Source organism: Castor canadensis, chromosome 3, assembly GCF_047511655.1.
Source record: "Castor canadensis chromosome 3, mCasCan1.hap1v2, whole genome shotgun sequence".
Taxonomy (NCBI): domain Eukaryota; kingdom Metazoa; phylum Chordata; class Mammalia; order Rodentia; family Castoridae; genus Castor; species Castor canadensis.
The window spans coordinates 32,466,207-32,485,162 of record NC_133388.1 but is presented as its reverse complement, the minus strand read 5'-3'; the positions used below and the strand labels follow the sequence as shown (position 1 = coordinate 32,485,162).

The 18,956-nt window shown below is 48.2% G+C and overlaps 2 protein-coding genes across 3 annotated transcripts in view; one reads left to right on the top strand and one right to left on the bottom strand.

The window, feature by feature from the left end:
• The first annotated feature begins 146 nt into the window (after positions 1-146).
• Isca2 (iron-sulfur cluster assembly 2) lies at positions 147-2,529 on the top strand. The gene is made up of 4 exons (XM_020163547.2): positions 147-300; positions 459-561; positions 648-763; positions 1,190-2,529. The coding sequence occupies exons 1-4, from the start codon at positions 242-244 to the stop codon at positions 1,362-1,364; spliced, it is 453 nt and encodes a 150-aa protein (XP_020019136.1). The 5' UTR covers positions 147-241; the 3' UTR covers positions 1,365-2,529.
• A 2,209-nt stretch (positions 2,530-4,738) lies between these two features.
• Positions 4,739-18,956, bottom strand: part of Ltbp2 (latent transforming growth factor beta binding protein 2) — a 101,967-nt gene continuing 87,749 nt past the window's right edge. For both annotated transcript variants that reach the window (XM_074067538.1, XM_074067539.1), the window contains 17 exons: positions 17,779-17,901; positions 17,442-17,567; positions 16,941-17,066; positions 15,932-16,054; positions 15,709-15,834; positions 15,120-15,242; positions 14,183-14,314; positions 13,767-13,892; positions 13,062-13,205; positions 12,018-12,209; positions 11,708-11,791; positions 10,726-10,854; positions 10,332-10,469; positions 10,079-10,246; positions 9,536-9,817; positions 8,878-9,027; positions 4,739-8,503 (listed from right to left, as the gene is read on the bottom strand). In XM_074067538.1, the coding sequence (XP_073923639.1) occupies positions 8,358-8,503; positions 8,878-9,027; positions 9,536-9,817; positions 10,079-10,246; positions 10,332-10,469; positions 10,726-10,854; positions 11,708-11,791; positions 12,018-12,209; positions 13,062-13,205; positions 13,767-13,892; positions 14,183-14,314; positions 15,120-15,242; positions 15,709-15,834; positions 15,932-16,054; positions 16,941-17,066; positions 17,442-17,567; positions 17,779-17,901 (2,438 nt within the window). In that variant the 3' untranslated portion in view covers positions 4,739-8,357. The remainder of the gene's footprint in view (positions 8,504-8,877; positions 9,028-9,535; positions 9,818-10,078; positions 10,247-10,331; positions 10,470-10,725; positions 10,855-11,707; positions 11,792-12,017; positions 12,210-13,061; positions 13,206-13,766; positions 13,893-14,182; positions 14,315-15,119; positions 15,243-15,708; positions 15,835-15,931; positions 16,055-16,940; positions 17,067-17,441; positions 17,568-17,778; positions 17,902-18,956) is intronic.

Here is an 18,956-nt window from a genome sequence, read left to right as displayed (position 1 = left end):
TAGCTCGGTTCCGCCCTGCTCCTTTCTTCAGAGTTGCCCCGACTCTATTGGTACCGCCCCGCTTCCGTAAGCGGGAGCATTCCTAGCCAATCAAACTCCGTCTCCTCCTTCACTACCCAATAGGTATACTCGGGGGCGGGGCCTCAGAGCGGTCCCGCCCACCGGCCCGTCTCCCCGCCTCCGGAGGTCTCTGTTTAGGAGTGGATGAGGGCGAGGCGAGGGGCGGGCCTTGTGGAGGAAGATGGCGGCCGCCCTAACGGCCGTGGCTTTGAGAGCGGTCATTCCCTGGAGGAGGAACAGGTACCAAGGATGGGAGGCATGTGGAAATGGTATTAGGTTGTGCGACTCCGGGACGAATGGAACACTGAGGGAGGTGAGGGTTTGGCGTGAGTCGGTCCACGTTAGGTCACCAGGTGCCTCGTCTGCTCCCGGGTGCATCCTCCTTCCTTGCACTGCAGACCCTGCATGGCCTCCCTGGGACTTCAGACGCGTTGGGTAGCGTCGTCCTCCAGCCCCGAAACTGGCGACGCTGAAATCCGCCTCACTGACAGCTGTATCCAGGTAGGAGGCTGACCTGGGGCTCCCCTTCACCCACCTGTTTTTCCGCCGCTTGCTTGGCATCCTTGATCCCCCTTCCTGCGTTTCAGAGGCTTCTGGAAATCACCGAAGGGTCAGAATTCCTCAGGCTGCAAGTGGAGGGAGGCGGATGCTCTGGATTCCAATACAAATTTTCACTGGATACAGTTATTAACCCCGACGACAGGCAAGGAGGAAGGGGTGGGTCCCCACAGGGTGTTCTGGAGGGATACAAAGGATCCAGTTTAAGGTGTATTTGTATTCCAGTTTAAAGGGTTTGTTAAGGATGGTTAACACTGAGGATACGGTAAAGAGATGACTTCTTGATTCAAAATAATTAGGTTACATAGGAGGAAAATTGGCCTGCCTAGGTCCCATAGGGTAGTCAGTTGAGAGTCAGGCTGGACTTGATTCAGGCCCAAGTTTATAAATGTTTTCTCGCATTCATTCCATTGAGTCTTTTTGCTTCAAAGAAAATCAGCACCTGTTAGAGGTCATAAGGAATGAGCCACTGACTGTACTTCAGAAAACAAGGATGTGGACCTTTGGGCTCAGAGGGTGGCATGCTTTTGACGTTTGTGATATTTCTAATGCCTTTCTCTTCTCTTTTCAGGGTATTTGAACAGGGTGGGGCAAGAGTGGTGGTTGACTCTGATAGCTTGGCCTTTGTGAAAGGGGCTCAGGTGGACTTCAGCCAAGAACTGATCCGAAGCTCATTTCAAGTGCTGAACAATCCTCAAGCTCAGCAAGGCTGCTCCTGTGGGTCATCCTTTTCTGTCAAACTTTGATGTGATGACAGGTGACCCTGAGATTGCTACTAGTTGTACCATGTGAAGAACCTGGGATTAGTAGAATTCTAGAGGTTTCCTTTTAATCATGTCCTCTCAATTTTATTTTCCTTAATGTAGGAGTGTTGTGTTTTGCCACTATTATTTTCAGAATGTGAAGCTTTTACTCTTGACAAGATGCTGCTCTCTCCCCACCACACCATACCATGCTAAGGTCACGCTTCCAGATGCTGTTCCTTTAGATTTAATCACTGGTTGGAACCCAATGTAATCTGTAGAACCACCAAGACACCAGAATTTGGAGTTACTGCTCTGGCCTTAAGAACTGCTTATACATATGTGTATAACTATGTATAAAGCCTCATTTCAAAGGAATCCTTATTGTGTTTTGTTCAGGGTCACAGATTGGGTAGCTTGAACACTAATTACTAGGCCAGAGTAGATGAGAAAGGCAAGTGAAATGTCTTTCTCATTTCATCTTTTTTAAATAACAGTCTTGCTGGTGGAGTGGCTCAAGTGGTAAGAGCACCTACCTAGCAAGTGTGAGGCCCTGAGTTCAAAAACAGTCTCACGCTGTGTAACTCAGGTTGGCCTCAAACTCAAGATCTTCCTGTCTCAACCTACTGAGTGCTGAAATGACAGGCATGTGCCACCATGCCAAGCTGATTTCACTCTTCTTGAATTGCTTTGGACTTTCTTTCTGTACTGGGATTTGAACTCAGGGACTTATGCTTGATAGGCAGGCACTGTACCACTTGAGCCAGTCCCCAGACTGGACTTACTTTCCGTGCTGCCCATTTGCTACTTCATGTGATAGGGCAGATACATTTTATTGTCATACTCATGGATCTGCTAGGATTTATAACATTAAGAGCCCATCCCCCAGAAAACTTGGATTAATCCCCCAGAAATACCCGAATCACTTGAAAAGTAGCCTTTCTATTCTCATACAGACATTTCAAGATTCTGTAAACATGTAACAACCAAATCCCTTTAGGATTTGTTGCTTCACCTGTCTTACGGTGTAAAATGTCTCATGCGTAGCAGGAAGCAGTCCCTTGTTAGTACAGATAATATGTGGGGCTTTTTAAAAAAATTTATATAACAAATAATTTTTAGTATGTCATTTAATCTTTTTAATAAAAGTATATCTCATACTGATGTATATCTGTTAGACATACATTTATTTGCCAAGCCCAGCAATGCTACTTTAGAGTTGCTGAAAGAGAAACGTGTAGGCCACAAATTCTAGTGAATTTCAGAGTATTTGTTTAGGTGTGATACTTAAATAGACTATATTAAAATAACTATATCACAGTATGGGGGTTAGGGGCAGAACTGTATGGACAGGCAACTTAAAATTCATACTACTCACACAATAAATAACTTAATACTAATACTAAATTAATACTTGTTGGGGGAAGCACAACCCTGTTGATTCTGGAAGACTTATTGGTTAAATCCATCATTAGCTTGGAAGTCTGAAAGTTATGGCACACACTTATATTTCTATACTAGATAGGAATTAAGGTAATTTAGTAAGAAAATTTACCAATAAAATATGGAAACAGAGTTTGGAAACAAAGTATACCAGAAAGTAGATACAGTTACAATGTGGGAAATCTAGGGCTTAGAGGAAACAAACTATCAGGTGGTTAGAGGAAAGAAGTGGCCTGTCAGAAACCTGAGCAGATTTCTTAAATGGCCGTGAAAGGAAGCAGAACCATGGAAACACTTGTGTACACATGTTACTAAGACACTGAAAGTTGCTGCCATACCTGGGCCTAATAAGATTTTCAGTTGAGATTACTGAAGAACTTTCATCATCCCTCAAAAGAGATTTAGCTGATGTTATGGCACAAACAGTAGAGCTCCTGCCTAGCAAGTGTGAAGTCCTGAGTTCAAACCCCTGTGCCACCAAAAAAAAAAAACAGATTTTGCTACATTCTAAATGTTAGAACCTATTCTTACAGAATATATATATTGAACTCAGGGCCTCTGGGCCTCTTGCTTGCTAGGCAGGCAATCTACCAGTTGAGCCAACCATCAGATTGGGTCTTGCTCTTTTTACCCTTCTGGCTGGTCTGCACTATGCCTTCTACATAGCTGGAACTGTAGACACACTATCACTCTTGACTTACTGGTCTTGATAACTTTTTGCTTGGGCTGGCCTTGAACCATGATCCTCTGGATCTCTGCCTCCTGAATAGCTGGGATTACAGGCTTGAGCCTATAATCCAACTCTTCTGGAATATTTTTATGGGATATTTTAAAAATTTTGCAGTGCTGAGCATTGAACTCAGAGTATCACACTTGCTAGGCATGCACTGTATCACTTGAGCTATGCCCTCAGTCCTTCTAGAATACTTTTGTGGGTTATTTACTGACTTAGTGGCTTAAAACCGACACAAGCCACATAGTATTCATTTCTAAATGTGTATTCCCATTAAATTGCAGTGGTCACCTAGGCAGAAACAAGGGCCCTTTCAGTGCAGAATCCTGTATGAGTATCTACTGGTAATGGGAGAATGAGTTTGGTATTAGAAAAAGGTAGATTGGAGAGAATGCACCTTCACATTGAACACATGGAAAACTGGAAGTGGCAACATGAAGTTTTGGCTGGGGGAATGCCAGCAAGGGGACACTGGGCCATTTGCTTGGACTAAACATGATGGTAAACAGATTTAGGATCTTCTGCAGGCCCTTTCTGACCAGATGCCCTCTCCCTGACAAACCATAAAAGCTGGCAGACATTTCGTATTTGCTCACTGCAAATTCATTTAGGAAAACTTACGCTCTTCCTGTATCAATTGGAAGATCTTTAGTCTTCCCATTACTTTCTTTTAGTTTGGGACAAGAGTCAAACTAAAGTTCCAGGCTGGCCTTGAACTTGAGATCCTCCTGTCACAACCTCTCATGTGCTGGGATTCTAGTTATGTACAGCCACATCTAATTCATTACTTTTAAGAGGAGGTTGTCAAGGCCTTTATTTGTTGTAGAATTGGCTTTATTTAAGTTTTTATGCAACAACATCATATCCTATTTTTTTTTTTGTTTTGTTTTTTCTTGAGGTTTGAACCCAGGGCTTCGTACTTGCTAGGCAGGTGCTCTGCTGCTTGAACAATGCCTCCAGCACCAAATTGGTTGGTTTGAATTTCTTTTTTGGCAGGAGTTCCACCACTTGAGCCATTCCTCCAGCCATTATGGGTTGTTGTTTTGTGCTGGGAATGGAATCCAGGCGATACACTCCATCTTTAGCAAAAACCATCCTAATGCAAGAATCAAAGGGAGCCCTGAATCTGCTTTATGTTGGTGGCCCAAAGAAGGGAGCCTCTTGTCCAATTACATTTTTGAGTTGATAGTTATTAGTGGTATTATATGTGTTGGCTGATTTCAAGGAATTAGGAGGAAATCTTTTCAGAAGTAAGAAATTAAGAAGGAGTGCTAGAGTAGATGTCCAGGAAGATTTTAATTTTTTCTGAGAATCAAGCCCTGTTCTTTTGTCTTTTGTTATAAAAGCGTGGAGGGCTGACATTTGGCAGCAGCAACCAGGTATAAGGAATGGGATAGTTGTCCCTCAAACTCTTACCCAGAACTGATGCTATGCAGCTGGCCTACACTAATACCACCCACTGCAGTATGACAGTTTTGCATATTAGTTTGAAAGGCAGGAAATACCTTTGCTTTTCTTGATATCTAGGATTGATGTTTACAACTGTTCTCCTAAAGTCTCTGTTTGTCATTCTTTCCCCATAAAAATGCCTCAGGGCTGCTTAATACAAGTTTGCTTTAAGAAGTTTGAAAATAATTATCTCCTGACTTTAATTATAAACTATAGTTAGGTAAATATATAAAGGGTAAGGGCATTTTGCAGTCTGGCCAGTAGTAGTTAAAAATATTTTATTTTTTTGTCCCTAGGTAATACATGTACATATTCAAAAAGACACAAAATAGGATACAGTGAAAAGTCTCAATGTTGTACCTGTCCACTTTTTACCCTCCTCATGTTACTGTTTTTAAAAAATTATCCCAGAGAAATGTGAAATAACTTATGCACAAGAATATTTGTTACAGCATTATTGGCAAAAGTTAGGAGACAATGAAAATGTCTGCCAGTGAGGGACTGGTTAAATAAATTATGGTTTGTCCAGTCAACAGAATAGTCAGGGCTATAAAATAGAATAAGACAGGTTTATTGTTTTTTTTTTCTTTTTGAGACAGGTCTTGCTAGGTAGCCCAGGTTGGCCTTGAACTTGAGATCCTGCCTCTGTCTCATGAATGCTGGGATTACAGGTGTTTAACATCATACCCAGCCATGAGACAGTTCTTTATGTGCAGGTATAAAGTAAAAAAACTAAAGTGCAGAACAGCATGCAGAGTATGCCACTTGTGTTTTTCATAAAAGGAAATATGTATATGTGCATCCAATATGTCTAGAAGGATGAGCAGGAAGGCAAGGTCTGGGGGGAGGGGCAAGCGGGAGCAGCATTTAGGAGGACAGTGCCATGAAGGTGTTTGTGGATGATAAGAGTCTCGGAATGATAGAGTGTAAGGTTGCATAGCAAGGATGTAGTTAATAGCAATCCACTTTCCTCTTCAGACAAATAGCAAATAATAGGTTACATGCTATTTATTATACAGGCCCCCTTCTTTTTTTTGATACCTCATCAAGGCATTTAGAGTTGGGTTTTTCTTTTTTAAAGTTCCATCAAAATTATTTCTAATCTTTTGCTAATAAATAACCTCATATATCATTTCAAATTTAGTGAGAATATCTGAGAGTTAAATTCCTAAATGTGAAATTACCAAAGAGTTAGTGCTGTTATTATTTGAAAGACATTGCCATATTGTCCTCTTCAGAGGCTGTACCAGTTTCTACTCTCTATTCCAAGACTGTCTGCTTCCCCAGAAGCTTGCCAACTGGGGCTCTGAACAAACTTCTTGATCTTTGCCAGGCTTTTAAAGAAGTATCTCTTTGATGTTTTTGTTTTGGTGTGTGTGTCTGATGTTGGGGATCGAACTCAGGGCCCTAACCATGCTTTATGTGCTTTATCACTGAGCTAGCTACCTCATTCCCAGTACTCATTGTGCATTTTAAGCTTGCATTTCTTTTTTTCTTCTTTTTTGATGGTGCTGGGGATCAAACTTAGGGCCTTGTGCATGAGAGGCAAGCTTTCTATCACTGAGTTACATCCCCAACTTTTGGTTTTATGAGAAAGGTTCTTGCTATGTAGCCCACTCTGGCCTCGGATTTTCTGTCCTCCTGCCTTTGCCTCCTAAATGTTGATATTATAGGTGTGTCCCACCATGCCTGGTAAATTGCATTCCTTTTATTATGAATGAAAGAATATAGTCATTTATTTTTGTTTGCTAAAAACAGACAAAATATACTGGCTAATATATATAATATGGTGGCTTAGAGCAAATTATTAAAGATTTCTGTGTCTCAATTTCCTCACCTGTAAATTGGGGATAAAAACTGCAAGTAGGATTGTTGGATGCTTAGGTGAAATTTATTCACAGCAATCAGTAAGTTATGTGAAGCAAGCTGTCAGTAAGTTATATGATGGCTGTAATCAGAGCAGCAGGTTGAACAGTCAGATTAAAAGAATCAGTTAAAATCTCTCATGTCTTCAGTCCCATGCAGCCTGTTCATTTACACTGTCATTCATCAGAGAAATGTAGTCAGAGTTTGCCTTGTCTTGGAATTGTAAATTACTTTTGCCCACTGGAACCCAGTCATAGCTATTGGCAGAGCTGGTCATAGAGTAGGTATAGTCTCATCTCTACTGCTTATACTTAGTGAACATGGTAAAGAAAGTTGGTCTAACATGAAATAAAAACAAGAACTAAAGAGCCTAGATGTACATTTTTTATTCCACCATGGTTCTGAACTCCCAGTTAGCCTGGGTTGAAGTGAGTCTCTACTTTGAAACTCAGAGGGATTCCAGACATCTGTTTTCTGAAGGGGAGGACGGCAGAGGCTCCGAGTAAAGTTGAAAAGCAACACTGGAAATCTGGCTTCCTCTGAACAAAACCACACTGGAAAATGGCCCTTTTTCTCATTAGCACACTAATTTGGTTTTCACAAGGAGTGCCCAGAAGAGATTTGTTTCCTCTAAGAAGTGTACATATTTCATAGAGTTCTTTGGAGATGGGCACTTCATCTTGTAACAGCACTTGCTGCTGGTGGTGCACAGGGGCTGTCACTGGGTGGATTTTGAATGTTTACTCAAAGCCACTGGATGTTTTCTTTGGACTAGTGTCATGCCTTGGCTCCGCCCTTCACAGCAACTCCCCATGCTGCTTTCTCAGGCTCTTTATTCCTCTTCATTTGTGCCTCTTACATTCTGCAAGCTAATACAAGTCTTGCTTCTCTGAGATGAGGGGATCTTCCGTCTCTCCTTGGGCTACAGAACTGGCTACAGGATGGAGATGTAGCAAAATCAGGACCCAGACCAGATTGATTGGGCAGCAGTAATAGTTCTGAGAGGTGTTCTTAGAGTCCTCCCTCAAACTCTTCCCAAACCCTTTCTTGCTCCACAGATTCTGAAAGACCATCCTAGGTTGGACGTAGCCTCCGTCTCAGTTATGGAATCATCAGGATGATAGATGAATCACAGCTGGAAAGGGGTGTCAATGGTGTGAGGTCACAGGACCTTGCATGTTTACACAGCCTGAGGGGTGGATGAGGGCTGCCTTTGATAAACATCCCACAATAAGGCCAGGACAGGTGGTGGGCTGGGCCTCATGGCCACTGGCTGAAGCATTAAAGCATTTGGTGGTATTTGAGCCAAGCAAAGGCATGGAGGCAGTGACAAGCTCACAGCCAGAGCCTAAGCTGGAAAAGGTGAAAGCAGGCAAAGCTGACGGAGCTGGGCTGTGGCTCTCTGGCCTGATGTCATCACAGTGTCTTCCCAGCTAGGAAAGCATCCTCAAGGCTCCTGCCTATGGCTGGAGGCCATTTCCAGGTAGTTGCACAGACCCCTCATGCTACTCCTTGGCGGCACAGTGTGGGGGGCCTGCCCCAGCCACATAACCTGGGGAGCAGTGGCAGCGGTAGGAACCTTCTGTGTTCTCACAGTGACCATGGGCACAGAGCGCAGCAGGCCCGTTCAAGTCATCACATTCATTCACATCTAAGGAGGACAAAGAGGAGAAAGCTGTAGGGAGCCCTCTGTCCCCCTGGTCACTAAACTCTGGCTCCTGCCCTACAATGGAATCCTGATGTGAGAGCTAGAGGTTGAATCACCTCTTTAAACCATGCAACTCAAGGACAAAAAGCAAGGGACAATGACCTCAGTGTGCCCAAGACCATGCTCTGCCATCCCTGCCTTCTGTCTTAGAACCTCCAGAGTTTCTGAGCCCAGCCTTAGACTTTCCTTGGCTTTCTCACCTGCTGGCTTGACACATGGGCACCCCCACTAGGGGGCAGCAGCGCATTTGCTAGACATCCCAAATGCAGTGTCTGGGTAGGGGCTAGCCTCAAGGCTTCATTCTGTTCTAAGCTTACCCACACAGGCCATGTGGGCTGCGTCCAGGTGGAAGCCCTCAAAGCAATCGCAGGTGTAGCCCTCGTGCACGCGCACACAGCGACCATTCTCACAGCCGTTCAGGATGCCACACTCCTCTGCCTGAAGTCCTTCAAAGGCGGCTGGCAACTCTGGGAGATGAAGGTCCAAGAGAAGGAGGCTGAGGCCTGTGCTCAGACCCCAGTCTCTCCAGCACTGCAACCCTCACCCTTCAGTATGAAGGGTTGAACATCTTGGATGGGAGCAAGTTAGAGGTTATGAAATTCTCACAGAAGGTGCTTATGTCATTTTAGGCAGGAAACAAGTGCCATACTCTTTTTTTTTTTGGCAGTATTGGGGTTTGAACTCGGGGCCTCACACTGGCTAGGCAGGTGCTCTACTGCTTGAATCACTCTGACAGCCCTGTTTTGTGGTGGGTATTTTTGAGACAGGGTCTCACAAACTATTTGCCGGGGCTGGCTTCAAACCGCAATCCTCCTGATCTCTGCCTCCCCAGTAGCTATGATTACAGGCAAGAGCTACCAGTGTCCATCTTCCCTTTCCCATCTTCATCCTGCTACCAATAGGACTGACAGGTGAAAGAGGTAAAAGGGAAGTAGCTTCAGAGCCCAACTTTTCCCCAGTTTTGCAACAACATACCTGGATGGCTGGCCACATAGTGGGGCTGGAGCTCAGAGGGCTGCAGAGGAGATTCAAGGATTGGTGTGGTATCTCCCAGCTGGCTGGCCATGTTGGGGAAGGGGGAGTCAGGGATGGTGTCATCAGGGCCCAGGTAGTTGTAGAAGGGGGCCCCGTCTGGACCATAGAGGCCATAGTGCAGGTCATCTGGACCGGGGCCATACTCATAGCCTGGCCGGAAATGGACTCCAGCCTCTCGCTCTGCCTCAATCCGGGCCACGTTGCACAGCTGAGCATAGACCTCTGTCAGGGAGGAGGGAGACAGGGAGCTGGGCTCAACTCTTGCTATCTAAAGAATATCTAAGATAGCTATTCACCTGGCTATCTTCCCCAAGACAGAGGGAACATGCAGGGATTGGGGCTCTATGGGAGTTCCTGGCAGTTTTTCCACTCCACTCCCACTCTGTCCCCAAGCAACAAGGATGGAAGATTGCCTTTCTCTTCCCTCTTAATGTGACAGCACCCCCTTTTTGGAGCTGGGCTCAGCCCTGAAGATGTTCTCACCAGAACTCCTGGGGGGGCACAGAGCACACTGCTGGCTCCAGGCCTCTCCATCCTGGCAGCAGCATTCTGTGTAGGTGGTTTTGTGCCCACGCAAGGGTTGGCTGCATACATCATTGGTGACTTTTTTCCAGCAGATGTCCATGTGGATATCATGGTCAGGGAGGTCCTCTGGTGGCACAGGTCCCCAGAGAATATGAACCTCAGCCCAGGCCAAGGCCCATACTCCCTGCTGCCTATACCCCAGGCCACTCACCTGTGTTGCTGGTGCTGTTCACACAGCGCTGCCCACTGAGGTCCAGGGTGAGTGGGGGGCTGCAGAAGCAGTGGAAGGAGCCCTCTGTGTTCACGCACTCACCATTCTCACAGGCCATATCCTGGCATTCATTGTGATCTGTGGGTCAGGCCAAGGTGACCTATACATGGACTATGCTCTTGGAATGTGGTTTTTCTGTTACCGTGAAGAGCCCCCTCCCCAATCCAGCCCAGCCTGTGAGGCTCCTCCCCAGGGACAATCCCTGACAGCTCAGAGCCCTCTCACTTCAGACCTGTCTGCCACAGTGGGCATCTTCCCCAGGAAGTGGGGGGACTCCCAGCAAGAGTGGGACTGGCTGGCAGGACAGGATTGGAGGGGCAATGTGTGTTCTCACCCTGGCACTTCCTGTGGGAGGCATCGTAGTCGTAGCCAGGATTGCATAGGCAAATATAGCCGGGCACAGTGTTGAGGCACCGGCCGTTCTGGCAGACAGCAGGCCCGAACAGTGCACACTCATCAGCATCTACAGGAGGGCAGTGAGAGGTAAGAGGAAGTGGGGAAGAAGCAGGAGGCACTACTTATGGCCAGGGGTGCTAAAACTGGACTGTCTGTGTTTAAATCCTGGCCCTGCCACTTATGAGTGACTTTGGTCAAGATGCTTAAGTTCTCCTTCCCTCAGTTTCTTATCTAGAAGAATGCTGTAGTGTGTGGATACTACCACTTAATGTCATACAGTTGTCCTGAGGATTAAGAAGCACTAATGCATAAGGTGCTTAAAATAGTGCTTAGTGCACAGCAAGCACTCAAGAAAAGCTACTTCTGGGACTGGAGACCTTCTTGGTAGTGTGCCTGTCTTGCAGGCATGAGGCTGTGGTTCTGTCCCCAGCAACACACACACACAAACACACACACACACACACACACACACACACAAAGCTATTTCTATTATTTCCTTTGCAGGACTAGCTTCAGGACTCAATATCTGAAACCCCACAATAGGAGCATGGGCTCCCCAGTGTCTGGTTATGGGGCCAGGGAAATAGGTACTGTGCCTGGCCTTTGTGTAGCAGTACCCTTGCTCTGTCCCTGTGCCCTCATATGGTGAGGTAAGGGTTAGACAAAGCACCATAGTTTGTGCCAGGAGGGTGTAGGGAAATGGATCTGATGGTCTTGTGGACATTCCAGGAGCTCAGGCAGAGCTCCAGCTAAAACTCTGCAAGGAGTCAGTCCTGGAGAAGAAAAGATGGAAACCATGGTGAGGGGCCAGGGAATGGGAGGGAAAGATGCAGGACTTCCCAGGACCTCCTGGAGGACCAGGCCAGAGCCCAGTCCTCCGGCAAATGGAGTTTGGGAAGGAGGGTGTCAAGGAAGATTACCTGTGTACATGGTCTGTCCAAATGTCCAGGCTCCTTCCACAGGGATGTAGCCTTTGCCACTGGGGCAGAGCTCACTGAATTCAACTGTGTAGAGAGGCATCCTGGCTCAAAGAGGGAAGGCTGTACCCCTCTACCCCCCTTTCCTTTTTCTTTTTGCTTTGTTTTTTTCTGAGACAGTGTCTCACTGTAAGCCAGGCTGGCCTCAAATTCTCAATCCTCCTGTCTAGGATTATAGGCATGCACCATCATGCCTGACTCCCTTCTGCCTTCTTTAAGTGTCACACTGCAGAGCTGACCTTTGAGGCCTTACCTGAGTCCTCAGATGGGCAGAGATCACAGGCATCTCCCCATCTGGCACCCTGGGTACAGCAGCACTCAGCCTGCGTGAAGTTCTGGCCCAGGATGTTGGAGCAGGGTGGGTCTCCATTGTACTCAGAGTAGCATTCCATGTGGATGGTGCCAGGGGCATCATCCCCTGTTGGGGCCTCTTGGATGCTCTGAGCTGTGTGTGATAAATGTCCCTTATTACCGTCTGTTCACGAACCTCTGAGGCATCACCAGCCTTGAATTTATCTTTTAAAGTTAACATTTATATAGCACTGCAGTGTGCAAAATGCTGTCACATGTCTCATCTCACTTGATACTCTCAGCATCCTGAGGAGTGGGTACTGTTATTGTTCCCCTCCTACAGATGGAGGAGCTGAGCCGAGAGAGCTAATAAGGGGTGAGGTGGGGATTTGAACCCAATGCCTCTGATGCCCAAGTTCCTGTTCTTCTTAGTACACTATCTGCCTTCATCCCCTGTGGACTGCCTCCATCCCTGGTGCACACATGGCAGCTGTCTGATCTGTTCTACCTCACAGGAACCTCCTCCCACCATTCCTTGCTCCTTGCAAGGTCCCCTTTGCTGTTCCTCAAGTCAGTGAAGCCAGCTGACTCATGGGCCAGCCTGGGGTGAGAGGTTAAGCCACTGGTCTGGGATGGAGTGGGAGGTGGAAAAGAAAAGGTCCAGCTTAGCTCAACTTCAAGTCTTCCCTTAACTAGAAGAGTCATCCAGGGCTCAGATGGATTCAGTCCTTCCAAGGTTCAATCTGAGGTCCCTTGAACCACTCCACGTAAGTATCAGAGCTTCCTGAGCCTCCCTAGGCTGCAGCCTGGATGCTGGAGGCTCCCTGTATCCCGGCATGAGCAGCATCCAGACTCCTTACCCCTCCATGCTCTCTTCCTAACCTGCACCCACAACACTGGCCCAGTCAACTTTCAGTGGCCAAAAGCTAGTAGATGCCCTTTGTAAGTCATAGAGTCATTATAGATGACAAGAGGGGAGGGGTCCTGTGAATCTCCCAGGTCTCACCTGCAGCCACCCGAGGACGGCAGTGCCCCTCTTGTGCATCGTACTCTTCAAGGTCGCTGGCACACAGGCACAGGAAAGAGCCCTCCACGTTCTCACAGAGCGCAGTCCCACACACAGCCAGCATGAGCTCACACTCGTTCACATCTGCCAGGCATGAGGACAGGCTCATGGGCAGAAAAAAGGAAGCTCATACACCCTGTCCCTGACTCAAGCCCAGCCAAGCAGGTCCTCACGCCCCAGGAGAACCATGCTAGGCTTTGTGAAGAAAGCAAAAGTCAGTTTGAATTAGCAGGAAGGAGGATAGATGGACAGAGGGTGTGGGAAGGAAGAAAGGAGAGGAGCTGCAGAAAAGGATCATGAAAATGAACAAAGAAGGATCACTTCTCTAGCACATTCTCCACACATGGGGCCTTTTGAGCCCCATGGGTGGGGGTGGGTGCGCAGGAGGAGGCACCTTCTTTCACGTGCTTGTTCCCTTTCCTGGCCGGACTTTGCCTTGCCTCCCTACGAATCCAGCCAGCTGGAGGGGTAGTTGAAATCTCTCTTCCTTGAGAGATTTCAACTCTGGAGCCCTATTACAGAGCCATGGAATCATGAATTCATCAGGCCTACAACTTCCACCTAGGACAGCCAAGATCTGGAGAGGTGAGAATGCCCCAAGAGCTTTCCGTGGCCCAGATCTTGGGCAGCCCACAGGCTTCTCACCAACACAGTCCCAGCCTGAAGGCGAGGTTTCAAAGCCCTGGTCACAGAGGCAGCGGAAGGAGCCATCCATGTTGTCACAGAAGCCGTGGTTCCCACATACAGTGTCATTGGCACATTCATCTATGTCTGTGGGACAATGAGGACTAGGGTAAAGGGTGTGCCTGGTCTCTCTTTTCTGGGAATACTTATTTATCTGGTCTATTAACATCAAGATCTGTGAAAAGCAACTACTGCACACTAGACAAGAAAACTCAAACAGTAACATTCCTCTTCAATTTTGTGTAAGCTCTGCTGTATGGAAAATATACAAACTTCAAAGAGCTACACAAACAGTGTCCTTAGGAGAAAATCATTTCTAGCCCAATACAGGGAAAACCAGATGTCCTCAGCCCTCCCTCCCCGCAATCCCCACTCACCAATGCAGTCTCCAGTAGGGGCCATGTAGAAGCCAGGCTGGCAGCCCAGAACACAGCGGTAGGAGCCAGGGCTGTTCTCACACCTCCAGGTCCCACACACTGGATCTCCGTAGTCCTCACACTCATCAATATCTGACCCAAAGCCAGGAAAGGGAACAGATGTGCCTAAGTCACTGTTCTGTCCCCATCTTATGGGCATTACAAGGTCATGTCTCACAGCTCTTGGGGTCCTTGTGTGTGTCCAAATTTCTGTGCTCAGCTCAACCCCAGCACGCCAACTCAGGGCAGGTCTCCCTGACCTAGCAAGGCTGATTATCTAGGAAGAGAACTATGTGCCATTTAGGAAGCACTGAGCTCTTAGTCTCCAGTAACAGTCCTTTTCCTCCACCTGCTTCTGTCCCCACCAGCAGAGCACTTTACACTTCTCGCTCTTGCTCTCTCTCTCTCTCTTTTTTTTTTTTGGTGGTACTAGGGTTTGAACTTAGGGCCTCATGCTTGCTAGGCAGGCACTTTGCCTCTTGAGCCACTCCACCAGCCCCTTATACTTCTCTTTATATGTAGCTTTCACTGTAATAGATTTCAGGGAGCTGTCTGCATATCTGTTTCCCTTGCTCACTTTCAAGATTATCTATAACTGTCTGTCTGTCCTAGCAAAAGACATTGAACATAGCAGGTGTTTAATGTCTATTGAATCAATTTGACCTTTAAAATTAGATTGTGTGCTCTGCCAGCACAGAAACTATGATTGTCATCATTTTGTCAGTTTCTGACAGTGGCTGAGCCAACAGAGGCTCGATAAATGCATTATCCTTTGGATGATTAATCTATGGAAAGCATTCTGCTTCCCAGGAAACTGCAATTCCTCATTCCAGGGAGCTGAGGCCAGACAGACATGGATGTGGGGCAGTGCCCTGTCCCCCCACCCCAGAGCCCTTACCTACACACTCCCCACTCTCTGGGGAGGGCTGGAAGCCAGTCTCACACAGACAGTTGAAAGAGCCCTCGGTGTTCACACAGTGCCCTCCCAGACACAGATCTGTGGCTACACACTCATCCACATCTAGGAGAAAGACGCCTGTCAGTAGATCCAGCCAAAGGTCCCTTCCCTGTAAGAGCCCTGTGCTGCTGCCTGTGGGCCACTGGTAGCCCCTAGGAGGCAGGGAGGCAGGGAGGGGCTCAGGGTAGGCATGGGAGACCTGAGGGAATCTAGCTAGAAGCCAGAGTCTATGCTGTGGGGAGGACCTTGGAGCTGGGGCTCTGTCAGGGGGAGAAGGGTGATGCTGAAAAGCTTTGGAGAGGGTATGTGCCTGACAGCAAATCATGGAGAGTCCCTGCTGAAAGGCTCTGAGTCCCTCCCTGCATGCCTGGCTCCCTTGCTTTGCTCCTACCCTCCCATCTTCTCATCTCCAGGGTACCATGAATATATCATTTTATTTCAGCACTGGTATTCAAATGGAGTCTACTGTAGACACAGCCTCTAGGATCCCTGCTGCTGGTCCCCAGACATGGCCACACTAGTTTCTCACCCTGGCAGCTGGTCCCCTGCTCTGCACTGGCAAAGCCAGGTGCACAAAGACAGAAGAAGGACCCGTGGCTGTTGAGACACTCCCCGTGGGGTGCACAGTGCTCCTCCCCCACACACTCGTCCACATCTGTAGAGACAAGATGGGCAGGTAGCATCTCCTGGGTGTCCCCAACTTCTCATATACTCACTGTCCCCAGACCAGTGGGGAGAACTAGGCCACTCACCCTCACACATAGTGCTATTGGCCAGATGGAAGCCAGGGGGACAGAGGCACTGGTAGGAGCCAACTGTGTTCTTGCATTCACCTCCCAGGCAGCTACTCTGGGGGTCTTCACACTCGTCCACATCTGCAGGGCCACAGGGAGGAAAGCAGCTGATGGTGACACTTCCCAAGGATAGGACCAAGGGAGAGATCTCCAATGGAGATCTGCCTGTGGAGATTAAACCCATGGGCATTCTGCCCCTCATTGAGCAGCACAGCTTGGAGAAGCTGGCAAGGGAGCCCTAGGGAGCAGGATGCCAGCACCTTCCAGGTGGCCCTGCTGTGAGTGGGCTCCTCTAATAGCTCTGTCCAGGGGAACCAAAGTCCTCTGCCCCTGTCTTGGCTGGAAGGGCTCAGATTTCACCGAGGAACATTGGGAAAGCAAATGGGAAAGAAACCAAGGAAACAGAAGCAGTAACCTTAGAAAGTAACAGAAACTCTGTTCTTTCTGTTTGTTTTTAGACAGGGTCTCTCTGTGTAGCCCAGGCCTGCCTCAAACTCGTGAACTTCCTGCCTCAGCCTACTGAGTGCTGGAATTATAGGCATGCACCCCCATACCCGGCTGCAACTCGTGTGTTAAAGTTGGCTTACAGAGGCCCTAGTATAGGCCAGTGATATCTCTGATATTTCAGTGCCACCCTTGCAAAGCACACTCCAGTAGCTCATCAGAACAGATTCTGAGGTCCCTCCCAAGTCCAGAGTGAGTCTAGAACAATGCCTAGGAAGCTGCATGTTGAACAGTGCCCCTCTGTACTGCTGACGCACACTGCAGCCTGTGAACTCATCCCCTGCTCCCCCCACCCACAGGTCTCAGTTGCCTTTCTGATTCCTGTTTGGGAAGGGGTGGGACTAGGTATCCCCAGCCAGCTCACCATCCTAGGTAGACAGCGGGACCCTTGTTCCTTCCTTCTTGTGAGTAGTGGGTTATTTGCCTGCATCCCATTTGTGCTCTCTCCACTGAAGGCCCTTACCTTCACAGGTGTGGCCCAGGGGACTGGGCTGGTAGCCCTCATCACAATCCTTACAGGAAAAGGAACCCACGGTGTTGGTGCAGACTCCTGTGGGGCAGACTCCAGGAAATGCACACTCATCCAGGTCTGGGAAGACAGAGAGTCATGGCCAAGGACTCGGGAGGGCTGTCCCACACAGTGAGAACCTCACCATACCTCTGGCCCCTCTCTGGGCACCTAGGGAAAGGCAAGCCCTGGCAGCAGGTCTTTTATACACACATCTCCTTCCTGGAAAGCTCTGTGGGTTGCTCTACCCCCAGCTTCCTTCCTAACTCTGTGACCTCCTGTTCTTTCTGTTCTTACATCTGATCTTGGGGATTATGACAATAGAAGTTCTCCATGGGGCCAAGTCCCTTAACAGGGCCCTAGACCCTAATCTGCAGCACCTCAGGAGAAGCTCAAGGCTGGAGGCACATCAGTGTTCTCTGGGAGCACCCCCTTCCACTGCCTCCCCAGGGTTACCTTCACAGGCAGTGCCGTCTTCATTCACCCAGTATCCGCTCTCACAGGCTGAGCAGGTGAAGGAGCCTTCAGTGTTGAGGCAGAGACCTGTGGGGCACGAGGCCCGGCTGGCACATTCATCCACATCTGGAATAGGCCATTGAGCTGCTGGGCAGATATGCCAGGACAGCCAGAGACTGACAGGTGGGCAGGGAGAGGGGAAAAGACAGGTCTTGGCAGGGATGTGCCGGGTCAGGATGGGTAGGGATTTGCAATCAGGGTTGGACGGAAGGCACATGCAAAGGGGAAGGTGCTGCAGGCTGGCCTGTAGAGGCAGGGTGCTTTGACATCTTTGTACCTTGGCAGCCCTTCTTGTCTGACGTGACCTCATAACCCTGCTCACAGGAGCATCTAAAGGAGCCTTCCAGGTTGATGCACCTCCCATGGGCACAGACTCCGGGGGTGAGACACTCATTCACGTCTATGGAGAGAAGTCCAATATGGCACACTGGACTCCTTCATGCAGCAACTTTTTTTTTAAAAGATGGCACTAGGGTTTGAACGCAGGGCTCTGTGCTTGCTGGGGAGGCATCCTACCACTGGAGCCATGGCCCCCATCAACCCCCCCACTTTTTTTTTTTGGCTTTAGTTATTTTTGAGATAGTCTCACATTTATGCCAGGGCTGACCTGGACCAAGGTCTTATTTCCACTTCCAGTTGGGATGACAGGCACATGCTACCACACCTAGCTATGTTTGGTTGAGATGGGATCTCATGAATGCTTTGCTCAGGCTGGCCTCAAACATCCATTTTCCTGATCTCCATCTCCAAGCAGCTAGGACTACAGATGTGAGCTACTCACTCATGCAGCCCCTTTTGGCAGGCTTAAAGTATCTCAATATGACACCAGGGAATCGGTCTTCAGACTGGCTGTAGGATACCCCTGGGGAGGCCATGAAGCCATACTCCTTAATTCCACCCAGGCAGGGCAATGACCTCCTTTTCTCCTCCAGGAACTCCCCTCAGCCCCATATAGTAACTGCATAGGTCCCAGAAAAAGAGGCCAGGTCCTCCAGCTTTAGGGCTGATTTAGTCCATTTGAGGACACTTGGAACAAGGTATCTAAGACCCTTGACTTTCCCCATTGTGGGTCTGAATCTCTAGTCTCCTACCTGCCACCAAACAATTCATGTTCCTAGCCCAAAAACCAGCTTCAATAGATGGGCACACAGTGTGGAGAGAGGACAGCCATGCATGTGTGGGTGGCTGTGGGCAGTCTCAAGGGCCTGGGAACCATCTGCCCTCTTCAGAGCCTCAAAGCATCTATTCAAAACACAGTTCCTCCTGGCATCTGAATCCTGGGCCCTTCTTCCTACGGGGGCTAAAGGGAAAGAACACTCCTCTTCAGCTGACATGTAGCCCTCTCTGGAGTAAGAAGCATAGCCACTGTGCAGTAAGTGGCACTGTTTAGACAGTGCTGTCATGCAGAAGAGTAGAGGGCCTGGCTGCCAGCTCTCACCACCACTCAGCCTCTGC

Bases quoted from the DNA above. Each gene is read 5' to 3' on its own strand.
- Isca2 (XM_020163547.2), top strand. From the start codon at position 242: ATGGCGGCCGCCCTAACGGCCGTGGCTTTGAGAGCGGTCATTCCCTGG. The intron at 562-647 runs GTAGGAGGCTGA...CCTGCGTTTCAG, and splicing joins TCACTGACAGCTGTATCCAG to AGGCTTCTGGAAATCACCGA. The intron at 764-1,189 runs GCAAGGAGGAAG...TTCTCTTTTCAG, and splicing joins GTTATTAACCCCGACGACAG to GGTATTTGAACAGGGTGGGG.